General features: G+C 44.4%; 2 protein-coding genes across 5 annotated transcripts in view; one reads left to right on the forward strand and one right to left on the reverse strand.

Annotated features, from left to right (window-relative positions):
- Window positions 1-229: 229 nt before the first annotated feature.
- On the reverse strand, window positions 230-18830 carry abcc12 (ATP-binding cassette, sub-family C (CFTR/MRP), member 12). Its single transcript, XM_062472116.1, has 31 exons — window positions 18798-18830; window positions 17626-17694; window positions 17193-17359; window positions 16633-16779; window positions 15935-16082; window positions 15574-15810; window positions 14849-15022; window positions 14341-14488; window positions 13801-13949; window positions 13134-13241; window positions 12590-12829; window positions 12411-12482; window positions 12156-12280; window positions 10440-10512; window positions 9984-10187; window positions 8636-8770; window positions 8323-8416; window positions 8177-8236; window positions 7741-7824; window positions 7083-7201; window positions 6606-6791; window positions 6087-6313; window positions 5662-5799; window positions 4934-5123; window positions 4055-4144; window positions 3179-3368; window positions 2794-2953; window positions 2493-2571; window positions 2194-2307; window positions 1522-1686; window positions 230-1183 (listed from the first exon to the last, which is right to left on the reverse strand). Exons 1-31 carry the CDS (start codon window positions 18813-18815, stop codon window positions 1091-1093), a joined length of 4203 nt encoding a protein of 1400 aa, XP_062328100.1. The 5' UTR covers window positions 18816-18830; the 3' UTR covers window positions 230-1090.
- Window positions 18831-21784: 2954 nt separating this feature from the next.
- fhod1 (formin homology 2 domain containing 1) overlaps window positions 21785-26825 on the forward strand; it is a 49235-nt gene continuing 44194 nt past the window's right edge. For 2 of the 4 annotated variants that reach the window (XM_062472090.1, XM_062472092.1), the window contains exons 1-2: window positions 21785-22126; window positions 23643-23749. In XM_062472090.1, the coding sequence (XP_062328074.1) occupies window positions 21962-22126; window positions 23643-23749 (272 nt within the window). In that variant the 5' untranslated portion in view covers window positions 21785-21961. The remainder of the gene's footprint in view (window positions 22127-23642; window positions 23750-26825) is intronic. The other 2 variants (XM_062472091.1, XM_062472093.1) reach the window with 1 other exon arrangement.

A 26825-nucleotide genomic window follows, 5' to 3' on the forward strand; every position in this document is an offset into this window, starting at 1 on the left:
TTGTCAACATTACAGAACCCTGTGCATCGACACAGGAAAATTGTCTTTCACTCCGAACGCTCCTTGCAAAGAGATCAACACTCAAAATTATATGCTAAAGGCATAAAAAATATCTACAAATCCCTTTGCATGTGCTATGGATTTATCTGGAATAACAAATACACTGACTAGACTATATGTTCCATTCTAAGTGTGTCTGTGAGTGTGTTCCATTCTGTGTGTGTCTGTGTGTGTATGTGAGTGTGTAGGAGAGTGTATGCCTGCCCAGAGCCCAGTGAAGAGTTAAAAATTAAAGTGGATGTCTGATCAATGCTTATACTATATGAAAAATATATCGCAATATAGATTTGATATCAAATATATAATCAATCCACTATTTACTGTCTACTCATGTGACTTTATATATACTGTATATACTGTGCATACACATGCACACATAGATCAGGATCGAAACTGGGTCATCCTCACTTCTGTTCTCACTTCTCTAACTCTCTTTTTCGTCTTGGTCTAGAAGACTCAAGGTCACCGAGGAACCGGGAGTAGAATATGATGAGGGGGTTTGGCAGGAGCTAAACGTATGGGGAGTGTGGAGGTCACAGGAGATATGGGATATTGCACACGTCTCAACTAGAATAGGTTTTTTGTGGGTGGCATGGGACCATGTGCAGGACATGGGAACTAGATGTGGGATGCCTCTATAAGCCTTAGACCATGGATGTAGCTTCTTCGAACTTCCCCAATGCCTCAGCTTTTTCCACCTACAGTCTCGACGCTTTTCATCTACCGATTAGTCAAACAGTCTGTTAGTAAACTGGTTAGTAATTTAGTTGTTTTGTTCTTTGCCTAACTTTGAAGAATTAAAGTGAGTACCATGGAATTGGAACCAGTTTTTTTTTGTTGACACTTTGAATAGGAACCAGTTTTGTTAGACAGTCTTTCGAGACATGCCTCCCCAAAAAATCATCCTCCACAACAGCACTGAGAGCTGGGTCAGCAGTGATGAGAGCTGGGTCAGCAGTGATGAGAGCTGGGTCAGCAGTGATGAGAGCTGGGTGCAGGCCAGGAGACTGTGTTCACATCTGGGTCTGCTTCACGTGTTGACCGTGTTGGCTGCCTCCAGGAGAGAGGCGAACAGAGAGTCTGGCCTCTTCATCAGCACCTCTGGAGGGTCAAACTCCACTACCTGGGAGACACATGAAGATCAGATCAGATCAGATCAGATCAGATCAGCCTTTATGGATCCACAGGCAGAGATAAAACAGTCAAACATTTACATTTAGCAGACGCTCTTATCCAGAGCGACTGGACAAACAAAGTCTGTTTTCACGTGAATATATACTTGTCTGTGTATATGCGTACATATGTACATGTGTGTATGTATTGGTATATGGATGTGTGTGCCTTGGTATATGCATGTGTGTGTGTGTGTGTGTATGTATTTCTTATGCATATGTGTGCGTACTTCTTATGCATAGGTGTGTGTGTATTGCGTTACACACACGTATGTGCGCAGGCATTTACCTTTCCGTTGTCCAGGACCAGGATGCGGTCACAGTCCAGGACGGTGTTGATGCGGTGGGCGATGGTGAGCATGGTGCAGTGCTGGAAGGCCTCCCGGATGGTGTGCTGAATAAGGCTGTCCGTCTCTGAGTCGATGGAGGCTGTCGCTTCGTCCAGCAGGATGATCTGAGAGGGGCAGACGAGACATGAAACCTCACACGGTCGCTGGGTCGTTTCTACTTTGAGCGCTGCTGTGGTAGTTTGGGTCTGTGTTAAGCATAGGGTGCATCACATCTGCTGCTGTGTGGGTACGATTTAAACAGTTGTTTCTGCAGTTCTTTTCTGTCAAGGTATGGGTTATCTGGTTGTGTTGTTCATAAATGTATTTATGAATGTTTTCAACGAGCACTGAAATAGTGGGTGTTGGAATCATTGAGACTATTGAGATGATGGAGTCAGATGGTTGAGCGGTTAGGGAGTCGGGCTATTAATCAGTTCAGTTCGATTCCCGGCCGAGCAAATGACGTTGTGTCCTTGGGCAAGGCACTTCACCTTACATGCTTCGGGGGGAATGTCCCTGAACTTACTGTAACTCGCTCTGGATAAGAGCGTCTGCTAAATGACTAAATGTAAATGTGAGAGAGCCCAGGAATGTCGTTGGTACTGGTGGATGGGTGAAGATGTGCAGCACACCTTGGAGTTCCTGAGCAGAGCTCTGGCCATGCACATCAGCTGTCTCTCGCCCACAGAGAAGTTCTCTCCGTTCTCCACCACCTCCGACAGCAGCTTCTTAGGCAGCGCGGATATCTGGGAGAGAGCAGGGTCACCACCATCATCCTCACTATCATCCTCACCATCATCCTCACCATCATCCTCACCATCATCCTCACCATCATCGGCATCATCATCGGCATCCTCTATCATCATCATCTAGAAGTACACAACAAGGCTGTAATCAACCAGTGACACAGAAAAGTGATACAAGAACATACCGTGTCTTTAATATACGTCTTCTCCAGGGCAGACCAGATCTCCTCATCGCTGTAGTTGTTGAACGGGTCCAGGTTATATCTAAAAAGGACAGGTTTACAGAATCAATCACAATAACAAAACAACTAAAATAGAAGATGGACACATTGCATCGAAAAGAAATTGTAGAATATAAAGAACGATACACAGGGATGTGCCACGCACACACACTTCCAAAGGGGAGAGCTAGTGCATGCATGTGTGTAAAAGTGTGCCGTAGCGTGTGTATGTTAGCATGACCAGGTGTAGTGGACTGGGCTGTACCTCACGGTGCCTATGAAGAGGACCGGGTCCTGGGGGATGACGGACAGCTTGCTGCGAAGGTCGTCCAGACCGATGGAGCTGGTGTCCACGCCGTCGATGGTGATTGTGCCCGCGGCGGGCTCCACAAGTCTGAACAGAGCCACACCCAGAGACGACTTCCCTGTGTGGACCGTAGATACGCGTTCAGAGGTACAGTAGCTCAAATACGGAGGTGTTTTTTGTGGCTGTATTCTTTCAGAATGTTGCATTTATCTTACAACTGAAATGAATTATTAATTAAAACCCCAATCTGTGATGAGTGATGCTGTATTTTCAATACTGTTACAGGCCCATTTTTTTCCTTTGTAAAAGTGAGGTATCACAGACACGACAATAAAAGCCTTACCTGAGCCCGTTCTTCCCACAATGCCGACCTTCTCCTTTGGCCTGATGCTGATTTGTAGTCCGTCGAGCACTATGGGCGTGTTTTCCCTGTACCTCATCTTGTAGTCCTGGAAGTTGATGGCTCCAGCATGGGGCCAGCCCTCAGGGATGTGGACACCTTTTACCCTCTTAGGAGCCTCTGACACACAGCCCTGGAGCGAGGGGTGGGAGGGGAGCGAGGGGTGGGAGGGGAGCGAGGGGAGGGAGGGGAGCGAGGGGAGGGAGGGGAGCGAGGGGAGCGAGGGGAGCGAGGGGAGCGAGGGGAGGGAGGGGAGCGAGGGGAGCGAGGGGAGCGAGGGGAGCGAGGGGTGGGAGGGGAGCGAGGGGAGCGAGGGGTGGGAGGGGAGGGAGGGGAGCGAGGGGAGGGAGGGGAGCGAGGGGAGCGAGGGGTGGGAGGGGAGGGAGGGGAGCGAGGGGAGGGAGGGGAGGGAGGGGAGGGAGGGAGGGGAGGGAGGGGTGGGAGGGAGGGGAGGGAGGGGAGGGGAGCGAGGGGAGCGAGGGGAGCGAGGGGAGCGAGGGGTGGGAGGGGAGCGAGGGGAGGGAGTATAAGAGTGGAGAGGAATCTGGATTTGAGACACATAGCAGATCGGTGCCTGTCTGTCTCTTCTTGACATTTATCAATTCCAATAAGCTTTCTTATCTGAAAGTGACTGTTTAAAGTTTCAGGTTTATTTGAAACAAGTACAGACAGATCGGAATTCTTGTTCCCGCACCTCTAAACAGCTTCCCAGTTACCGACCTAACCCCTAATTCTACGTTAGATAAACATTCTCATCAACAGTATATGAAATAAATCAGAATAGACCTGACAAAGTGTGTTTCTGTGAATATGACTCACCATGCTGTACTCCTGCAGTCTCTCCACAGAGGTGAACTTGGCCTCCAGCTCTGTGGAGAGCCTCACTACGTACTGGAGCATGCCTGTCAACTAGAGACCAGAGAGAGAGACGATAGCAGCGACAGAGAGAGAAGACACACAGAGACATGGAGAGCGAGAGGAGACACAGAGAGAGAAAGACACACAAAGACAGACAGAGACAGAGAGAGAGAGGATACACAGACAGAGACACACAAAGACAGAGAGAGAGAGAGAGAGAGAGAGAGAGAGAGAGAGAGAGAGAGAGACAGACAGACAGAGAGGAGACACAGACAGAGACACACAAAGACAGAGAGAGAGAGAGAGAGAGAGAGAGAGAGAGAGAGAGAGAGAGAGAGAGAGAGAGAGAGAGACAGAGAGAGAGAGAGAGGAGACACAGACAGAGAGAGACACACAAAGACAGACAGAGAGAGACAGACAGACAGAGAGAGACAGAGAGAGAGACAGAGAGAGAGAGACAGAGAGAGAGAGACAGAGACAGAGAGACAGACAGAGAGAGACACACAAAGACAGACAGACAGACAGACAGACAGACAGACAGAGAGAGAGTGAGAGAGAGAGAACCATTTGAACCAGGGAACAGGCACCGCTTTGGAAGCTGCACCACAAACCAGCAGAGGGCAGCATTGTGTAACATTGTTGAACTCCCTCACTTGTTAACTCAACAGCAGTGAGTTAACAAGGACAAAAAAAGTTATAAAGTTAAGAGACGTTATAAAGTTAAGTACTTTTACGAAACAATGACATAGTGCTCATTACGCACATTTACACTGAGTAATTGAGCCCCAAACTAAGTCAAAGCTAAGCTCAAATCCAGAGTCCAGGCCATGGCTCCCGTACCTGGATGGTGTAGGACAGGGCGAGGCCCTTCATGGAGGGGCTGATGATGCTGCTGTCGCTGAGCACCACAAACAGAGCCACTACCAAGGTCACGGTGGCCGACAGGAAGTCCAGCCAGAACGACAGCCAGCGTGTGCCGCAGTTGAACAACAGGAAGTGGTTGCTGTTGGTGTCGCTCATCGTTTGGAACCTGGAAATAACATCGGAATTCACCGGATTAAGGGGATGGTAGTACGTCAGTGGTAGAGCACTTGACTGCAGGTCAAAAAGTCACAGGTTCGTATCTCTGTTAGTGGGCATCACACCCTAGCACCCTAGACCAGCATGTTCTGTTGAAAACGTTTGTGTTCGTATTTTGTTAATAAATTGCCTTTTTGAGGTGTACACTGTCCCTGATCATGTGTCCATCTTCAGCTATGCAAGGTCACCTCACTCTGAGCCCCTTGGTTGCTACAGTGTCAACATGCAAATATGTGTTGTCGTCTGTGTTCCTAGGACAGGTTGTGTTAGTTTAGACAAACAGGGACATAGCACACAGCTGTGGTCTTATACTCAATCCGACTTCTAATCTAATCAATAATAAGGGGGTCATAAAGTCAATCAATAGAGTCGATAATTCCTGTGAAAAGCCAGACAGTCCACTATCTGTCCTCCATTTTATTTTAACGAACAAACTACTTGGTAAAGTGTTTAACTCTGACCAGCGTGAAGGGAGGTCTGGGTCTTACTGCTCTATGTACTGCTGTCTCTTGTCGTAGGCGTGGATGGTGCTGAGACCCTGGATGGTGGAGGTGGTGAGGGAGATCCACGGTGAACGACTGATGTTCTCCATCCTCTTCATCTCTCTAATACTCCTCTGGAACATACTGACGACACACAAAGAATAAGGGTAAGGGGAAATTCTGTTTACTCGGCTTGACAACATCTCCTTCAGCACAAACGTGTTCACAGACAACGGGGATGACCAAGACGCCGCCATGACGATGCTGGAAGGGTATAGCTCAGGGTTTAGCTCCTGGTGGGGCAATTGATCACACACACAAATCAAGAGGTCACAGGTTCGAATCCCCTTTGCGTATGTCGCTTTAGATAAAAGCGTCCTTTAAACGAATACGTTATTGCAACGACGGTGTTAACGGCGTCCTGAACTCACAACAGGATGAGGGCGAAGATGGCCCCGAGGACGACCACGGCCGCGAGGAGAGGCGGGAAGACGGCAGAGATGGTGCAGATGGTGTAGGTGACGATGAGGAGGAACTGGAGGAAGTTCTCCATGTTGAAGGGAATCACAGTGTCCACCTCGTCCTGGTCCTTGGAGAAGCGGTTCACCAAGCGTCCTGTGGGGGTGGTGTCGAAGAAACTCATGGGGCTGGCTAAGATCTGGAGGACGGGGGAAGCACAGGTAGTTACAATTAGCTTATCTCGTTAATTAGCTTGGTGTACCTTGTGGCGCACTAAGCATCGTTAAGCACTTTTGGTTAAAGGTTATAATACGCTGTTCTTTATTTACTATAGCAAGTTCTGCTGTACATAATATAACAATGTGTATGTCGCTTTGTCTAAAAGTGTTAGCTAAATGTAAATAAACGTTTAACACCAGAATTAGCTTAGCATGAGCTAAATTAGCGTTTGTAATTGTTGTCTTTCTAGCGTGTTCTCCAGCTTCTCGTACCTTCTTGAACATGGTGTCGTGGAGCTTGGAGGAGGCATGGAGGGTGACCTTGACGAAGGAATAGCCCTTGATGGCGCTCAGCACCAACATGGCCACCACCGTCAGACCGTAGATCATCTGGTAGAAGCTCAGGTCAGGGTTTAGGGAGATGTCTCCCATGTCAGGGATGGAGGAAACGTTCGCTGTCTGCAAACACAAATAAAAAAGGAGTCACGTGAAGTTGTTTAGGATGTCTTACTGTATTTCCACACATCTATGGTGTAAGTCAGATGAGAATTACGATGTGTTAACCTGTGGTCCATCTATTCAGGATGTTCAACAGAAGTTACCCCCCCCTCCCAAGATACATTCTAGAATCCCCCACACCCCTCCCAAGATACATTCTAGAATCCCCCACACCTTCTCCCCCCCCCCTCCCAAGCTGTTGTTCCAAGCAACCCAACTGTTGATGCTGCTGACAAACGGTAAAAACAAGACTGAGTGTGTCCTTACCCCAGGTCCTTGCTCTAACCAGTAGCTGAGCCACCAGTTGCTGAAAGCAGTGGTCCCCACCAGCAGAATGAAGATCAGCATGACTAATGTCAGCAGGATATACCCTGAGAGATGATAAGATATGGATCAGGTACTGTGCTACTGGATGGAAGATATCTGCTGCAGCTAGCACAATGTGGCAAACTCGTACCTCCATCTCTCTAACTGTGTGCATTTGTGTATCAGTGTGTGCGTGTGTAGGTTTATGTGAGCAAACAAGCGAGTGAGAGTGAATGTGTGAATGAGTGAGTCAGTGTGTGGGTGAATGAGCGAGTGAGTGAGTCAGTGTGTGGGTGAGTGAGTCAGTGTGTGGGTGAGTGAATCAGTGAGTGAGTCAGTGTGTGGGTGAGTGAGTCAGTGAGTGAGTCAGTGTGTGGGTGAGTGAGCGAGCGAGTGAGTCAGTGTGTGGGTGAATGAGCGAGTGAGTGAGTCAGTGTGTGGGTGAGTGAGTCAGTGTGTGGGTGAATGAGCGAGTGAGTGAGTCAGTGTGTGGGTGAGTGAGTCAGTGTGTGAGTGTGTGAGCGAGTTACTGAGCTAGTGAGTGTGTGAGTGAGTGAACGAGCGAGTCAATGTGTGGGTGAGTGAGTCAGTGTGTGAGTCGGACCTCCAGCGGCGAGGCAGTACTGATGGTAGGTCCTCCAGGTCACAGATCCTTCCACGGAGCCCTCCTGCTGCACCAGCTGGTCCTTAGACTCTGTAGGAGGGAACAACATCAGACATCATCAACTGTCGCAGATTTAAAAAAAAAAAACAAGAAATTTTGATGGAATTTTTTTATAAATAATTTAAAAAAAAAAAGGAAAATGTTACATATAGTGCTTCCAAGGATCATTGTTAAAACAAGTCTTTTAAATGAACCAGTTAATCCGAAATTTGGTGCAGGATGTGTAATGAATGTGAACTGTGTATTGCCTGTGTATTGCCTGTGTATTGCCGTGGTTAGCTTTCTAATGAGGCAAGATGAGAGACAGTGCTTAGTAGTTTGTCGTAGATAAAGGTCAAACAAGGAAATATTTATTCAACAGCCTTACACTACTTACCCTTAACCTCAAACCTGGATTCCCCTCTCTTCTCATTGGATTCATCTGACATGTCAAAGGCTGTAGAAAGATGTTACACATATCAGCATGTCCGTAGTGTCCAAAACCACAAAAAATGTCATTAAAACGTGTATCCCTGTCAATACCTGGATTATCCATTCCGTTGGCATTTTCTTCATCAATATCCTTCTTGTGTACTTCAACGGGCTCGGCTGGCTTATCCATCTCCTCATTTTGTGCCTAATTATACAAGACAAACAGAATTATATTACACTGTTCATATTATAGTGTGTCAGATTTAATTGACTAGCCCACATACCTGAGATTTAAAAAAAATTATGGCTTCAGAACCAACTTCAAAACTGCCTGTAGGTTAAAGATTTCATAGGCACTGTGCGATAGCTCACGATGATAAACAAGAGCAACGGAGAGAGATAACGTGAGAACAATGTATCTTACTTTCGACTGTTCCAGCTGGAAGTTTTTAATGAGCTGTGCGTATCGGCCCTTGGCCTCCATCAGAGCCTTGTGCGTCCCCGCCTCCTTGATCTCCCCGCTCTCCAGCATTAGGACCTCGTCACAGAACTCCAGGTACTGGTGGGCAGACATAAATATGGATCACACCAACAACACCGACATTTACAGACACTTTTCCCTATTTTTTACTGAAACCACAATTTCCAAAACACAGGTCAGCACTACAATTAAAAGCGAATAATACGGAGAACACTTGTGATTTTTTTTCGTCCTGGACTCGACATAATTTGACATAGGAAAAATCCTGCCGACACAGTAAATAGGTTCAGTTACTGTAATAAGTTATACAAACATTAAAGGCACAAGCAGGCAAGTGTGAATTTGTCGTTTTTCTGGTATCTATTGCTACACCAACCGACCAAGCTTAGAAACCTGAACCTAAGCTAAGCTTTTACCCCTGTGGGGGGAGATAGAAAAGACAGCAAGCACAATGATCAAATTCAACCCTACATATATAAAAGTTACACATTTACACAAAGCACTATGGTATTTGTTTTAGAGCCCTTCGAACAACCTATGTACAGCAAAACAGTTACTAGGTAAATGTGCGTTGACTGTAATTCGGATTTTTTTCAATGTCTTGGTTAGACAAGAGCTTAAAGTAATTGTCTTGGTCACTGACTACCATGAGAACTAAATGAGGGACAACGTGTTCTACAAGAAGGGAAAACAGGGGATCCTGTCATGGATCATATTATTAGCACCACTCATGTACATTTAGTCATTTTAGCAGACGCTCTTATCCAGAGCGACTTACAGTAAGTACAGGGACATTCCCCCTTGCCCAAGGACACAACGTCATTTCACGCGTCCGGGAATCTAACCGGAACCTTCTGATTAATAGCCCGATTCCCTAACCGCTCAGCCATCTGACTAATGTAGAGTGCTAACCCTTCCTAAACCAAAACCGTAACAAACAAAACATTCTAGAATCCAAGTGCAAATGCAGATTCCTTTTCTTCAGTACCCAGTGTTTCCCCTACCATTATATTAGGGGGGCGCCCCGCCCCCCAACGGCACCCCCCTCCCCCTGGAAGGTCAAGTTAATAAAAAAAAATAAAAAATAGCGCCCTATCACAAAATAAGTCATTTATGGTTACCTTTCGTATAAAACAGGTCTATAGCTTGCTCTTTTATTAAACAAACTAAATGGCCTTATGTTATTTATCTTAATTACACGGCGGCATGTCATTTCTGTCTCTACATGGTCTACGGGGGGCGGGGGGCGACCATGTAGAGACAGACATGACATGCCCCCCTCCCCGAGTACCTGCAGCTGATGAGTGACCAGGATCACAGACTTCCCCTTCAGCTGCTTCTTAATGCAGTCCTCAAAGATGTGCTTCCCCACGTGAGCGTCCACGGCAGACAGCGGGTCGTCCAGGAGGAAGATGTCCTTGTTGGAGTAGACGGCTCTGGCCAGGCTGATCCTCTGCTTCTGGCCTCCAGACAGGTTCAGGCCTCGCTCGCCGATCTACGGGAAGTTAGAGAGGACATTCAGAGCGATCTGCAGTATTGGAAAATGCTGCGTAAGTATCCGCTTTTTTGCGAGTCAGCAGGTTTGAGGATAAAGGCTTTACATTTCTATACACGCTTGACACTAAAGAACAGCAAATATAATTCTCAAGGAAATGCAATGCTTTTACAGTTGGAAAACTATTGCATAGACGCTCATTGTTGATTTGACAACTGTTTTTGATGCAGTGACCATGCTAAAAGTCCTTACTTCAGTCTTATCTCCATAGGGAAGAATAGCCAGATCGGGTGTCAGGCTACATGCGTGGATAACTTTTTTATACCTGTTTGAAAGACAGAAAGGAACACAAAAAAAGCAGTGTTGGATTTTGTTTTTGATGTAACTGTTATCCTGTATAAGAATGATTCTGTGTTCAGTATTCCTTGTGTGCAGAGAGGCCTACCCCCAAATCTGAACTCTGGGTAACACTAGGCTTACGTAAACAAGGGGACCTGGGCTTGATCACAATCTTACTGGAGAGGCCATAAAAGAGTTGGTCAAGCTTAGAGGGGTCAGAGAGCGCACACACGCACACACTCAAACACGCACTCACACACGCGTGCCAGGTCTATGCAAGGGAGCCAATGTAGAAGAGCCATGGGACATTTGCATGCCTTGTTTTAACCAATGACTGTCAAGAGCGGGTATGTTTAAATAGCTAGCTAGCACAACATGCTAGCAGACAAACTTTGTAGCACAATGGCATGTGATGTTTTTGTCTCCTTGTGGGCCGGCCGCAAGCAATAAAGCTTTTTTAAACTTGTTCACCGACTGACTGTGCAATGCTTGATAGATAAATATTCCTGACAAGCAGTTATCGGTTATTTTTTGAGGAAAATAAAATATATTCTCTACTGGGTGTACTGAGGCATAAAAATCTCCTTCTTAGTCAGCCATATAGTCATCGACAGCATAATATTCACAATATTGAGATTGCACTGTCTCCTGTAACACAGGGATCAATCTGTCAAAAGGAAGTATATTACATTTACATTTAGTCATTTAGCAGACGCTCTTATCCAGAGCGACTCACAGTAAGTACAGGGACATTCCCCCCGAGGCAAGTAGGGTGAAGTGCCTTGCCCAAGGACACAACGTCGTTTTGCACGGCTGGGAATCAATCCGGCAACCTTCTGATTACTAGCCCGATTCCCTAACCGCTCAGCCACCTGACTCCGAAGTATGATGAAATAAAGTTAAAGCCAGACCAAGTCAGAATGTTCATTAAACAGGGCCCTCTGACGCTCAACCTTTGTGCAAGATAACAAGCGTGGCACTTTGACATACTAAGCCATGCCTGCCCTCTCATAAACCAAGGGTTAATTTCCCATTAAAAGGAAGCACTAAGGTTAACTCAGTAACCAAAGTACTTCAGGAGGCTTGTAAAAGAGTAAGACCAACTCAAAAACACGATGGCGTCATTGCATTATTTGTGCCTTGTCATGTCTATGTCAAAGACCATTTCATCCACAAGATACGGTACGGATGCTTCTCATGAACAAGCTAGCTTTCTCTGCTAGAAGTAACCTGTTACATTGTTTCTTCCATCAGTAGCCACAGTAACCAGCTTTCTTAAAATTGTTAGGAACTTTCAATTCCAGTACTATGTCCTGAGAAAGGAGGAAATAATTGTTCTTTGTATTAATTTCCTTTCTCGTATTGAGATGACATCCTGGGGCTTTCTAATGTCACAAATGTGAACAACCTCAGGAACAGATATGTGATTTTAGTTAGTTAACTTATAGATGCTTAACTATAAGAAAACATTTGTTTTCATTAAAATATGTTTATTTTACCCATATCATTATTTATTAAGAAAATATAAATGATTGACAAATTGTATTAAAAAAAAAGTTGTAACCTTTTTTTTACAAGTCCCAGAAGGATATTGTGGTATTCGATCTGTGTAAGAATCACGCTGATTACCTGTCCTGGTTGAACGGTTCTCCCATCAGGATGTTGTCACGCACGGTACCGTGGAATATCCAGGCCTGCTGGGAAACGTAGGCAAACGACCCGTCGGCCGTCACCGAGCCACTTTCCAGATGCATCTGAAACGAAGGTCCCCCACCAGCAGAATATTCAGCTCAGCTCATTTGCAGATACTCATTATGGTAAACAAATGAGCTGTTTATAATAATGCTAATAAAAGATATTAAAAAGTTATTATAATCTACACACCTGTTCCAAAATGCTCGATAATAGCGATGTTTTTCCGCTCCCGACATTGCCACATATCCCCAGCAGGTTTCCCTTTAAGAGGAAACCCAAACATGGTCATCTTTTGTTTACACACAAATCTCACTCCCCTTATTGACCCCAACTCTCATCCCGTCAGTAATTAACCCTTGAATACACACCTTGGGTAGGGCAAAGGAGATGTCCCTCAGGGAGGGTTTAACACTGCCCGGTGCATGAGTCCCGTTCTGGGGCATATGGTCATCCCTCCCCTCCCTCTGGCTGTCCGCTGGGTCTAGCGGGTTGGTAGACTGGCTCTCAGGTTTGGACCATGAGAAGGTGGCCTTCTTCATGTCCAAGGCTGAGTCTGGGCTTTTTTTACGAATCAGGTAGGATTCTGGATTCTGGACTAGCATGAGTTTCTGTAGTAAGAGTATATGAAAAAAAGGTACACATACATGTAATACATGAATCCCTTCTCAGCCACTTATCTTACACTATTAGTGATCCAGTGATAACAGCCAATCTGGATTACTCAACAAATAAACATGTACATTCCCACACAAACTATTAGCATATTGACTTCATTAAATCTACAGCATGCCACTGTGCTTTTGAGCATTTGGTGTTACATAACAACAAATCGATTATAACATATAACATAGCCTATGAATTATGCAGAATATTGGAATGAGTCAGCATGCAGCTGTCAATGACAAAACTCACCTTGAGTCTGGCTAGAGACACATTGGCCTCGGCCAAAGCTTTCACAGAGAAGGGAAGCAGGCCAAGAGAAAACCTCATAGAGTTGAAGATGGCAATGATGGCGAAAGCCTGGGTAAACACAACACCAGGGATGACTGCATATCCACAGGGTTAAGCATGACTGTACATTTACATTTGACTCATTAGCAGCTGGTTTTATCCAAAGCGACATCCAAACTGTGCATATAGAAAGTATAGTAGAAACATAAGGGTCAGAAGTGTATGGTTCTACAGTATTTCGGGAATCAGAGTCAAGGAACAGTCTGTGTTTACTAGACAAATCACATAGCAATCACTGGCAAACCACAACCAGCAAACATGCCCCGGTACAAAAAAATCGAACAATAACATCTCAATGGCCTAAGTATACAGCAACAATGACATCTCATTTAGAAGGTAGCTGATTAATGAACGGTGAACAAAAATAATAATACTTAACTATGATAATAACATCTCAACTACAGTCTTGCAATGACGTCTCAATTACAGTAGTGCCTTGTGTACCCGGCACCTTGTTCATTTAAGTCAACAATTAACTTTGAAGTCTGACATTTGAAATGGATGACAGATAAGTAACTGTTGTTTAGCGAATATACAGTCTGCTTCAGAGGAGGGAAGTGGGACATACCGTGGACGGGTTGAGGGGCAGGCCGATCACGGTGTGGGTTATGAAGGTGAGGATGGTGGCCAGGGTGGGGATGATGGTGGTGATGGAGGAGTTCACGCTCTGGACATAGCCAGCTTTCTCCAGTAGCTTCCGCTCGTCCTGCCTGATGTCTGGAGACATTTACATTACATTTAGTCATTTAGCAGACGCTCTTATCCAGAGCGACTCACAGTAAGTACAGGGACATTCCCCCCGAGGCAAGTAGGGTGAAGTGCCTTGCCCAAGGACACAACGCCATTTTTCATGGCCGGGAACCGAACCGGCAACCTTCGGATGAATAGCCCGATTCCCTAACCGCTCAGACGGCTGGAGGAGATGAGCGAGGAGAACGTACATCGTCATATTTACAAGATTATATCAACGTCATCGACCAGAAATACTACAATCAACGTGTTTTGGAGCAGTGGTCAATTCCAAAGCACAGACGTAAAAGTGTGCGTGATTCACCAGAGTCCATCTCTGCCTGTACAGTACTTGCACAACTGAATATCAAACACTGACCCAAGATCTTCTTATCAAAGGAGGTTTCCCAGGCATACATCTTGATGAGTTTTATGCAGGTGAGAACTTCGTTCATGGTGCGTACGCGGTTATCGGTCACCAGCACGGCTTTCCTTCTCAAGATGTTGATAAGTCTGGCCATGAAAAACTGCAACAAAACACACAAGTCAGTTCATCCCCTCCTCAGGCAGACCTCCAACTCTACTAATGACACTTGTGTTTCTGTCGACTCATTATGACAAAAGCAGTGTTTGTTTACTTAAAATCGGTCAACTATTCTATCAGACGGCCAGAAACTCGGCCTCTGCTCTGTTCTCAATATGAAACTGAGCACCATATAAATTTATTTGTATAGGTAATATACAATTATTTGTATAGGTAATATATAACATATTTTGTTTATAAGAAAAAATATATATATATTTTGTTTAAGAAACAATATTTATTTTATTTATAACAATTTATATATTATTATTTTCCTCTACTTCAATGTGCTCTCTGGACAAACCTGAATGGGGATGAACACGAAGTACACCAGGACCCCGATGAGGGCTGTGTACCCCAGGATGTAGCATGCATAGCTGATACAGATTATGAGCAGCACTGGGATACACAACAGGAAGGTGCCAAACACCACCGCCTCAAACATCCGGTAGCCATCGCTGGTCAGCACGTTGATCATCTGTCGGAGGAAGGAGAGGTTTGAGGGAGGACGTGAGATTAAGAGTGTTAAGAGCATTTGAGTAGTCAACCATCGACTATTCAGATACCATAACTTGAGAATCTCTTTTAGAATAATCCAAAATCATCTGACTGACTGATATCAGATTGATGAATCAATGTTTCAAAAATCATCAGATTACCGTATGTATCAAATGAACGGACCTGGTATCAAATGAATCAATTGATCTAGTACTTTGGACACTTATATACTGACAGTAACTGTCAGTAACTGAATTTCCCCACGGGATTAATAAAGTATATATCTATCTATCTATCTATCTACATTTACATTTAGTCATTTAGCAGACGCTCTTATCCAGAGCGACTTACAGTAAGTACAGGGACATTCTCCCCGAGGCAAGTAGGGTGAAGTGCCTTGCCCAAGGACACAAGGTCATTTGGCACGGCCGGGAATCGAACTGGCAACCTTCTGATTACTAGCCCGCTTCCCTCACCGCTCAGCCACCTGACTCTCTGCATCTATCTCTAGTAACCCAGCTGCCAAATTACCTCTCCCACAGAGATGCTGTTGACCACTCGTAGGGAGATGATCTTGCTGAAGGCCAACATGGAGAAGGCGTTCTTCACTCTGATGGCCGTGCGCAGGTTCACGGCCCACATCAGCGAGATGAAGAAGGCTTTGCAGAACTCCGAGCAGAACATGGCCACACACAGACCCACTCCGTGAGTCAGCGTGGAGCCATTGGGTTCCTCTGAGTATTTCAGGATCTCGTAGACCAGAACCGACTGGGTGAAGACGTGGAACACGGATTAGCAGTAATACCATTTTAAAGCAAAGCTGTGTTACATTGAATAAAAAGGATAAACTGAACTGACCGAGTTAAATAAACAAAACGCTCAAGAAACTTACTGGGCCGATAAATACAGCAAATGTGAATATGACAGAGATGAAGAAAGCCACTAGCAATCTTGTTCTTTGGAATCTCAGGACGACTCGAGTCAAGGAGGCCTTCTCCAAGCCCACTTTAGACACCTCTTCATCCCAAAGCCTTTGAAACCTTAAATCAGAGAAGGTTCATCATTCATGCAGTGACATCCAATAAAGAAGCAATCCTCATTTCAACTCGCTTTACTGTCAATGTTATCATTCCATGTCATCATATCACACTGTCAATGTTATCATTCCATGTCATCATATCACGCTGTCAACGTTATCATTCCAGGACACTTTTTTTTGTGCTTCTCTCGCTGTACGTCTAAATCACTTATCCAAGTAATTGCGATAAAATCACCAATACTACAATTCAGATCATCAGTTCACATCACTTAGTTTACACATAGGGTTACCCTTTAGTCACACACACACACACAGTAACAATAGTCTCAGATATCCTTTATTTTTAAGTCTCTAGCATACCATCTGTAGATGCTTGTACTGTACTATCAATAAACAATGAACAATATTTAAACTATTGCTTTCCTAGACATCTGGTCAGGGTTAGGGTCGGTTGATGGTAATTTACCATTTGTTGATGATTGTCTGCAAATTGACTGATTTGACTGAATTGACCGATCAAATGTTCTGTTGTTCCGTGAAAACCGTTCTACCTTTTTCCGTTGATGTCGGCTCCGTCGTGGGGAGACAGCGCGAGAGAGCTCCTGTCCAGTCTGTTCCTGAACAGGCTCCACATCATCGGGGTCATCCAGGCGAACGAGGTGAAGGAAAAGAATCCTGCGCTGTCCATAGGGTGGGACCTGGACCAACACATGCGACGTCAGATGACATGCCATACAACAGTACACCTAGCGAAATGAATGATCTTAAGAGTCCATAACTGAAACCCATCCATCCATGTCACAGTGTGTCCTTTAAAAATGTACTGACAACGGAAGGATCCCAGACCGGAAGGCTCTGACGATATGTCTTCTATTATACTTGTAGTAGTTCAAGTGTTTTATCTCTTTGTTAAGGCCAGTTTACACAGCCCTCAACGACGTCCAACAAACACCAGACATTCTACTGTTGGCTGTCGGGTTTAGAATGTTTGGAAAGATAACTGTCATTTTCACACTGCCCCAACAGGCATATCACACCAATGCAACCCAACAACTGTTGATGTTTGTTTGGCAAGTGTGAACAGCCCTTAATGTGTGTCTCATCTGCTTACTTTGAGCCGAAGCGGAAAGGCATCAGTGTCTGAAGGCTCCTGTGGTACTTGTTGCGTTGAGGAGGTGGTTCCTCTTCCCTGTAGTCCAGGGAGGGAAGTCCCTCAGGCAGGGACTCGATAGTGGCGTTGGATGCACTATTCCACTGGATGCTCTCGCTTCTGTTACGCTGTGCGTAGAGAAGGACAGGACAGGGAGGAAGACATAGAGAGGGGTTCAGAACACAAGTTGCGAAAGGTCGTCTTGTGTCATTACGGTGTGCTGTTTAACCTTGAGCTTTGTAAAAGAAGGATTGAGAACAGCAACAAGGAAGAATAACAGACATTTGGCAGTATGAGAGAGACACAGTGACACGAAGCGAGATAAAAGGGAAGACACTTAGAAGGGAATGAGTGAGGAGTGTTGGAGTGGAGAAAGCTTGTGGATTCTACTTACAAAGGAGAGCCCTGTGATAATGTCCTTCTCCCCTGACATTTGATAAACACCCTTCATTTTTTCTGGTGTCTAGGGAATCAAAGTAAAGCAAAAAAAAAACATTCAACTAACTTAAATACATAAAGCCATATATTAGTAAAAAAGTTGCTTTTTAAAAGTCAGATGAAAAGCAGCAAATAACACCATTGAAACTTGTTAGACCGGCAAATAACCAACAGTTCTTATAGTATTCTTTTAACAGATTTGAAATACAGAGCAAGCTAACAATACCTTGTTTTGCTGGTAAGAGATGGGAGAGTTGCAAGCTAGACGACCAACTGATACAAAATCCAAATACTTATAACCGCACCAACGTGCTCCAGTTGCGCATGCTGACAAGAGTTACATCACAGAAACTTTATGCCGCTCAAAGGTTAGCTTGTGCAGGGGTCTCTGGAGCACCTGGCTACCAGCTGCCACAAGCAAACAGTTTTTTTAATATGAAATAAATCATCTTAACAGAATACCCTTAGACCACACATTGGTAAAAAAAAAAAATTGGCTATTTATATCTTTCATATTATGTTACGGATCCATTAAGTTGGCTGTTGAATATATAAATCAAAGTTATTAAAAAGATTAAGCCATGGGATCGGTCCACACTGTAAACAGTTTTGTCAACATCGTTTATTTTAAATGAATAATCCCTATTTTAAAACAAACTATGTTTAAAGTACTAGTTATTAAAAAGATAACTGTGTCCACCTTGTATCAACATTAAAATAGCCTGAATAATGTGAATGTGAATTAAGCTTAGCTCTATGTGGACTGATGTTGTCGAACGTCTGTCTAGAACTCGGTTTGTGTCGGGGCCTAATTGTATTTCCCAATAAATTCAGCTTTACAGCAGCAGATAGCTAATACAGTACTTGTAGCTAACGTTAGCTCTAAGTTAGTTTAAAATCTCAGAACCTGGGATAGCCTAACTGGAATGTTTGATTGATTATTAGCTGGTTAAGAGCCCACAAACGATTGCAAGTTTAGCAAATAAACTTCCAAAGCACTTTTAGTGGATGAAAGAAAATGTACAGTAGCCTAGCTAGCATTAACCCCGAATACTTTCACGATTCAAACGAAACAGACGATGAAATGTGGAGTAGCCTACAGTACAGTAGCATCCAACGGTCAATTACCCGATTCATTCGTTTCATCTCCGTTGTTACAGTGTCTAGCAAGCTTTCATAAAACAGTGAGGGACACTACCAGGTTTCGTTTTAAATTAGATTTGGGCACTAATACTGTAGTTTAATCAATGACCGCTCTCATTTCGCAACATTGTAGTGAACCTTTCTTAATGTCATCATGCACTGCAGGCGAGCGAATGTCGCTCAGTGACGCCAATCGCTTAGTAACCCACATCTGGCGCTGATACCGCATTGTTCATTAATGTAGCCGACTGTCGCGGGGAACAATCCCAAACGTTCTCAAGCATGGTAAAAAAAATAAAAATAAAAATAAAACGTTAGGACTAATGTTCACAATTTATGGTTGTCAAACCGAACTGACACACTATGAATTCACCACAAGTCAGGTTGCATGCTTACACTTGATGTCTTCCACTATGCAAATGAAAGGAGAAATCGATCACAAGTAAGAAACACTAGCGGCATTGAGAACAATCGACAAGAAAGCCACTGGTAGTCATATGCCAGTCAGGTGCTTGTTTTCAAATGTGGGTGGTACAGGTTTTTTTTATATAATTGAGGATGTGGCCGTTAAATATTGTTTTCTTGATAAAAAAGTGCGTGTGTGTGTGAAGGGGGGGGGGGGGGGAGTGCATGGGGGGGACAGATAGGCCTATTCCTATAAAAACTTGAACACCAACTTTCCTCCTGGAAAGTGTCAGTTAAGGACAGTAGCTTCCATGTTAGCTTGCAGGAAACTCTGAACTTACTGACAAGTGGACCAAGGGTGCATTCCCTGCAGGGGGTTTGTGTGATATTGTGCCGCGGAGGAAGACGGCATGCAGTGCCAAAGGGCGAGGAAGGGACCAGGCTCGAGGTTTCTGTGAAACAAGCAGTAATGTTTTGATTCCTTCTGGCCACAGTCTACTGCCACAGACCAAATTAGTCCTCTTGATTACTGGAACCAAGCAATTAACCCTTGTGCTGACTTCGGGTCACATGACCCAAAGGTTCATAACGAACCATCGTTGGGTTTACCCGATTTTACCCAATACAAAAACAAATAAAAATAATTTTCTTTTAACCTTTGCCATGTGGGGGGTCTGAGACAGCCCAACGGTTAAAAGAAAATGCTTCACTTTGTTTTTGTATGCGGTAAATTTGTCGCAATACGACGGTGGGCCACAATGACTGATGGGTCATAATGACCCGAAGATAACACAAGGGTTAAGGTCGCTGTAATGCAATTTGAAGCAATGTAATTCTGCAAAATGCAGTAGAATATCTAAAACTGGAATTCATCCACAAAACCGTGAGATTTTCTCAACTATTTCCCTGCCATGATATTTATTCCAGTTTACCACAGTTGTTTGTGTCTGGGTTTTCATTTGGAATAACATTCATAAACATTCTATCACAATCCTAAACACGTGTCATCACCTGACTGCAAACCAGACACAATCCAGTCAAACACTTTACAGTACTACAGTGACCTCTGCTGTTTTGATGTACTGCAAGTTCAAACATACAATACATTATTACTGAGGGACTCTTCCATTATAATGACCCAGTTAAGACATCATTACATTTTAGTCATTTAGCAGACTAGCACAGAGGTCACCATTTCTGACGACCGCCAGAATGTGGGACCAACTGCTTCCCAAAGGAGTTAAAACTTAAAACGATGGTTTGGGGTATTCATGTCATCCTTTCACACTAATCTGGACCCATGTTTTCTGATTTGGAGTCATCACAGAGCCAGTACCACAGAGGGTAGGCTACTGTCCGAGGCAACCACTACACCTAATTTAGCCAGTTTAAATGGCTGCTAGATGTCACTGTTCATTTTCAATGCGCCGATAGTTTGCCTCTTTGGGCCGGCACAATCCTGAAGAAACCACCAAAGCTTCACAAGGCATCATTCGCCCATCCCTACAAAATAAACCAGAATATTTCACAAAGTTAACAAACTAAAATCCTAGTAAAACTTTCTCATTCTTACCAAGCTCACATCAAGCTGCCCCTCCTCCCTGTACCCAGCCATAATGAGGCTTTTATACCCTGTGGCCCCCCAATCCTAGCTGGCCTAAACCATCTGCCCAGGTGAGTAGGGGGGAGGTACAGTAAACGCACACAAAAAAACTTCTTCCGTTGCTAATAATTGTCTAAACAAACAGACATACATATTATTGATGGGTAGACATTTAACATAAAAACTTCGTGTGTGTTGTGTTACAGACTTCGTAAAAATGTAGTACAATGTATTGCTTGCCATCAATCTATATGTTTGACAGTGGTGGAATGGAGCGCTCCTTGTAATAGCGTCGTTATACCACAAGGGAGAGCTCTTTCAAAAAACGTTGACTGCAGGAATCAGAAAGGGTTTTAATCGCCATGAAAGTTTGCACAAACAAGGAATTTACTTTGGCAGGAAGGTGCATACATTATTAAACATATAGTAATCTTAAAACTTAAATATGTGGTCTAACTATACAAAAGGTACAAAGTCTAGCTAATACTAAGGGGATAAAAAATAAAATATAAAGTAGCCATAATTTACAATATAAAAATAAAAAAAATACAACTAGTACAAAAAATACAAATAGTACAAAATATACAAATAGTGCAAATTGCAATGTGGCAAGGTGTCATTGTGCAGATTGTGATTAATTAAGTCATTAAAGTCGGTGTGAGCCCTTGGCCTTGTTGAAGAGGCCAAGAGCGGATGGAAAGAAAGTGGAAGACACTTCAAGACAACCTTTGCTAAATAACCATCAACAAGTCTGTAGACGTCTTAACGCCAATTATTCCCGCGTCAGTTCTGGTGATGTTACTGATTGTTTAACCCGCAATTGATCCAACTTTACATTATACATTTTACATTTTTATAATTTTGGAATATGTAGGATCGTATAGACAGCGCTGTTGTGGGAAGGGGTGTGTCTGTGCCAGCTGAGCAGTGTGGCCAAGGAAAGCTCTATTTTCATTCGCATGACTCATATGACGTCACGACTCCCACGGGTAGCCTAGTCCGCTCGAGCGATCTTTTCCTCCAGCAATAATTGCGTCTGTTCAACTGAGCGGGTCGCGTCTCCTTTTATTTCTCGTTTCAATGGGCACATAGAACAATAATATTTTAACAGCTACAAACAAGGTAAACACAAGATTGAGCCATGGCTACTATCACATGCCGAGTCCAATACCTGGAGGATTCGGATCCATTCGTTTGCACAAATTTCCCAGAGCCGAGACGACCGCCACCGTACAATATCGATGAAAACCTTGCATTGAGTGAACAAATTGCCGGAATTCACAAACTTCTAGAGGCACCTTTGAAGGTATGTCTGTTGATACTTTTACAAAGAAACGAGTTCAGAAGTGTTCAGAAGTGTTTTGTCGACGCTAGAAGGTTAACAGGTGTGACAAGCTATGCCAATCATAGCTTGAATACCTGAATCCCATTCCTCCTGTTAGCTTTTGAAATCCATTATAGATGACACTTTCCCACTGCAAACGGGTTGATTTGGACTTAAATTGTTGTAAGTGCTGCAGCCTTAGCTTTGTGAATAGTTGAAATTACAAGTAAAAACAGAATGTGCAATGGACCCGCACACTGCATATGACATGCAGGCTGATATGCCAACATGCAAGTTCATTGCACGCTGTATCTTTCCATGTCTGCATTGTGGAGAAGTACGCTATCTGTGTTCCCGTCAAATTGTTTCAACCCCCCACTCAATCCCTCTCTGACTGATCCTAAAAACTTTGTTCCACCAAAACGCATTCCATCGCCAATCCAGTCTCCAATCCCAGATCGCAAACATGAACCAGAGGCGAGACTTGCATTGCTCTGGGGAGATCAGAAGGACAGGTAGCAATAAACGGGTATGACAGTTTGCACACTGCATTGGCAACTTTTATTCAAACAATTTGACCCATCACATGTTTTCTGATGTTTTCCTAGGTTTAGGTCTCTGTCTTTCATAAGAAAAGGGGTATCTGGCAAATGTAACCCCCCCCCCCATCTGCGGTTGCCAGTTTATGGCTAAATTGAGTTGATGCTCAAGGAAAGGGTGGGATCTGTAAACACAAGATAAGCTCAGTGAAATGGCCTCCTTGACTTTGTATTCTGGGATAGGAAACTCCTGAAGTGTAACTCCTGTAGAGTGTGGTATGATATCTTGTCCAACCATTAATAAAATGTACCTTCCGTTCCTCTCAAATGTGATTCTTACATAGTCCCAATATAACTCTTAGGCATGTCGATTGTTACGAGTGCATAGTTGTAATTGTTATGTTATTGCTAATGCCGTGACTTTGTTTACATGTTTTAAAAATATTTCCTGGACTGGTTGGTATTTAATGATTGTTGTGTGGCTTCTATCACTCATTATAAGTAAACATGATATCAGTGAACTGTGCGCATGAGGTATGCCACAGAAATGCCCTTTTCTGACTCACTGTGCTAGAACAACAAGACTATGCGGCCATGCCAGAGTTATCAAGATGATGACTGAAATGCTATAAATAGAGAGTACATATTCTAACCTCAGAACAAGCTCAAAGTCCTTCTAAATGTGAGGGATGACAGCATCTCGCAGGCCAAGGGAGATATCCTGCCATGTTTAGAGAAAGCATGCAGCCTCTCTCATTATCGGTCTGTCGAATACTTTAGAGATTGATCAGAGGGATGTGATTGCAGTCGTGAAGTATGCCAGGATAAAAAAGACGAGAGAATTGGATCTTCGTCTGTGTGTGTGAGACAGAGAGAGACAGGGAAAGTGTGTGAATGTATGTTCACTTGTATGACTGTCTGCCCCTCTCCCCTTACCCCCACCCCTCTCGCCCTCCTAGTTGGAGGAGTGTGCCCTGCAGCTGGCCACCAATGGGAACTACCTGGACCTGGAGATGTCCCTGGCGGAGCAGCGAGATGAGCTGGAGCAGCTGTACGAAGACTCGGCGTAAGGACGGCTCCCTCTATCTCCCCTCCTGTCTCTCCTGTCCCTCCTCCTGTCTCTCCTCCTGTCTCCTCCTGTCTCTCCCGTCTCTCCTCCTGTCTCTCCTCCTGTCTCTCCTCCTGTCTCCCCTCCTGTCTCTCCTCCTGTCTCTCCTGTCTCTCCTCCTGTCTCTCCTCCTGTCCCTCCTCCTGTCCCTCTGTCTCCCCTCCTGTCTCTCCTCCTGTCCCTCCTCCTGTCCTCTAAACCAATTTGTTTTATCTTAGTAAACACTTTCTTTAGCGCTGTTTGGTGGCACAATTCGTTCTGATTGGTTGAGAAGCTGTTGACTCAAACAACTCTGAGATGACTTATTTAAGCCAGTGTACACTGTACAGGATGGGTATTTATGCATAAAAGCATATCCCACAGACACAAGGTGAGTCATTGTGGCAGGCCATGAGTGTGTGTAAGTGTGTCACTAGAAGAGGGCTTAGACAGGACTGGTGTGTCTGTACAAGGTGAGTCAGAGTCCCCTGTACGTATGACACCACTAGGGAGAGAATGAGAGGGAGTAGATGGAGAAAGTGAGGGGAAAGAGAGGGATAAAGGGAGGGGAGGGAGGGAGAGATCAGTGGTAAAGACAGAGTGATGACAGTAAAAACACAGGGTTGACTCAGGATAGAGACAGTGTTTTATTTTTGTACCAGCACAGCAGACGGTGGGGGTTGTAGGACTAGGCCACTGCCTGATCACTGTGATCTGAAACAAGTTACTGTCAGGGGCCCCACCGCCGTGGAAAACTCTGGAAAGTTAGAAGTGGTGATTTAAAGGGCCCGAAAAATCATGGAAATGTTTTTTTTTGTGTGGAAAAATCCTTTGATCTGCAGTTGTTGAAACCCCGGATGGTAGATTTAGACAAACAACCTTTCAGAATCACAGAGACGCAAGTTGTGTGTTGTCTCTTTGTATAAAACATTACCTAACGGACGGCGGACCATTTCTACACCTCTCTGTCACTCCCAGCTCCTCCAGTTGCCGTCTCCGTAGAGACCCGCGGCGCAGAAAATGGCACGGAGCTGTGATGACCGAGGGGAGAGATGGTGTATGGGTGACTGGTCTCTCTGTGGCATGTGTCCAACCAGGCCAACCTGTGAGCATGTTGATGTGAAGCTGTCCTCACTCTCATGGAACCCCTCTGTCAGAGAAGAGGAGCTGGGTAGGGACTTCGAATACAGTAGAGTGCTGCCTTCACACACATTTAGTCATTTAGCAGACGCTCTTATCCAGAGCGACTTACAGTAAGTACAGGGACATTCTCCCCGAGGCAAGTAGGGTGAAGTGCCTTGCCCAGGGACACAACGTCATTTTGCACAGCCAGGAATCGAACCAGCAACCTTCTGATTGGTAGCCCGATTGCCTAACTCAGCTCAGCCATCTGACACACACACACACGCACGCACTCGCTCACACACACACTTGACAGGTTGGCACATACAGTACACACAGACGCTCAATACACACACACAGGTGCACACACCTCCGTCAGAGCAGAGGAGGAAAGAAGGGGTGTCTGCTCGAATACAGTAAGAGTGCAGCTCACACACACACACACACACACACACATTCACTCGCACAATACACACAGACAGTCAATACACATACACACAGGTGCATACGTACTGTCGCATGACCCCTTTAAATGCAACCCAACCATTACCCTTAATCTCTTATAATGGACAAGTGCTGACAGAAAATAATATTCATAATGACATCATCCGACCCGTTTGAACTCCTTGTTTGAAAATAGCGCCTGGGGGGAAGCGTGACAAATAACTTTACCAGACAATTAATGCTTTGTCTGGAGCAGGAAACTCGGATGACTCCGTAGAGAAATGGGTCAAGAAGGAGACCAAGAAACGAGGACTATACGACTACACAGTACCTAACTGTAGATTCAGTTTTAACTACCGGTACTGCAGTAGTGTTTTAGTCTGGTTAGGTCTTGGGAGCCTGATTGCAGGTGGGTACAGACTGGCGTGGTGGAATAGTAGTTTGAATTGTATTTGATTTTCTTTCAAATGGGATTTGAAAGTTGAAGAATGAAGTGGGTTTAACCCGTGAGGTATTGGAAGAGTCCCACGAATCTTAAAGTTGAAATCATATTAACCAATAGACAATCATAATAGTTCCAAGTAGTTATTAGGGATTAAGTTCTAGGGTGGGAAGTTCAACAGTTAGTTTATCAAATGTTTCTGTTGATCTCTAGTACTATACGTCATATTGGCCTGAGACGTGTTGTTCCTCTGCTTAACAGAGTTATAACCCCTATCCATGATCCTGAATCATTTACAAGGTCCAAGTAACAGTAGCATGCCCACACACACACACACACACGCACACACACACACACACACACACACACACACACACACACACACCTGATACAGCTTGTCATGGCATATAATCCTTGGTCTTAGGACAAATGACCATGGAGGCTAAATAGTGGGTTAATGGTGGTAAAAGTTTCATGAATCTTACAGTTTAAATCATATTACCCAATGGCCAATCCTCATAACCATTTGATACACTCTATCTGACTCTATTTGTAGTTTGGAGTTAATTGCAATCTGGGATCAATACCCATTCACTTCAGTTTCTTGCTATTAAATATTCATATGAGCCCAACTGTAGGTTTACACTGAAACAGACAGTCATTGTTGCATATTCCAATGACTACTGGTTCATATCTTTGGCCTCTATTCAGCGAATTGTCAAACAATGAAAATATTTACGATGGCGGAATGCGCTGGAATATTATTCGAATCCTGTTTGACCCCCCCCCTCTCTATGCTGGCTGGCTGTTCTTGTACAGCCTGTATGTTGTCCCTTGTGACAAAGGCACATCCTGTTCTGAATGGGTGAAGTTTCCCTGGGAGACTGACTCAGAACCTTTCCTATCGACCTCTCAGTCATCAGTCTGTCGCCTCATGGCTATCAGAATGTATCTCCATTCAGTGGTGAACATGGATTGGTGACAGTGGTCATATCAAATAGCCTGTTTTACAGGCACAAATAAATGTAAATCCCCCCCCCCCCCACA

This window comes from Osmerus eperlanus, chromosome 10 (genome assembly GCF_963692335.1).
Source record: "Osmerus eperlanus chromosome 10, fOsmEpe2.1, whole genome shotgun sequence".
Classification (NCBI taxonomy): domain Eukaryota; kingdom Metazoa; phylum Chordata; class Actinopteri; order Osmeriformes; family Osmeridae; genus Osmerus; species Osmerus eperlanus.

What these genes read in the sequence shown, in the direction of transcription:
- abcc12 (XM_062472116.1), bottom strand. An exon ending in CCTATGGAGATAAGACTGAA is followed by an intron (nt 10,188 to 10,439) that starts GTAAGGACTTTT and finishes AACTTCCCGTAG; the next exon opens with ATCGGCGAGCGAGGCCTGAA. An exon ending in GACTGCAGGAGTACAGCATG is followed by an intron (nt 3,369 to 4,054) that starts GTGAGTCATATT and finishes CCCTCGCTCCAG; the next exon opens with GGCTGTGTGTCAGAGGCTCC.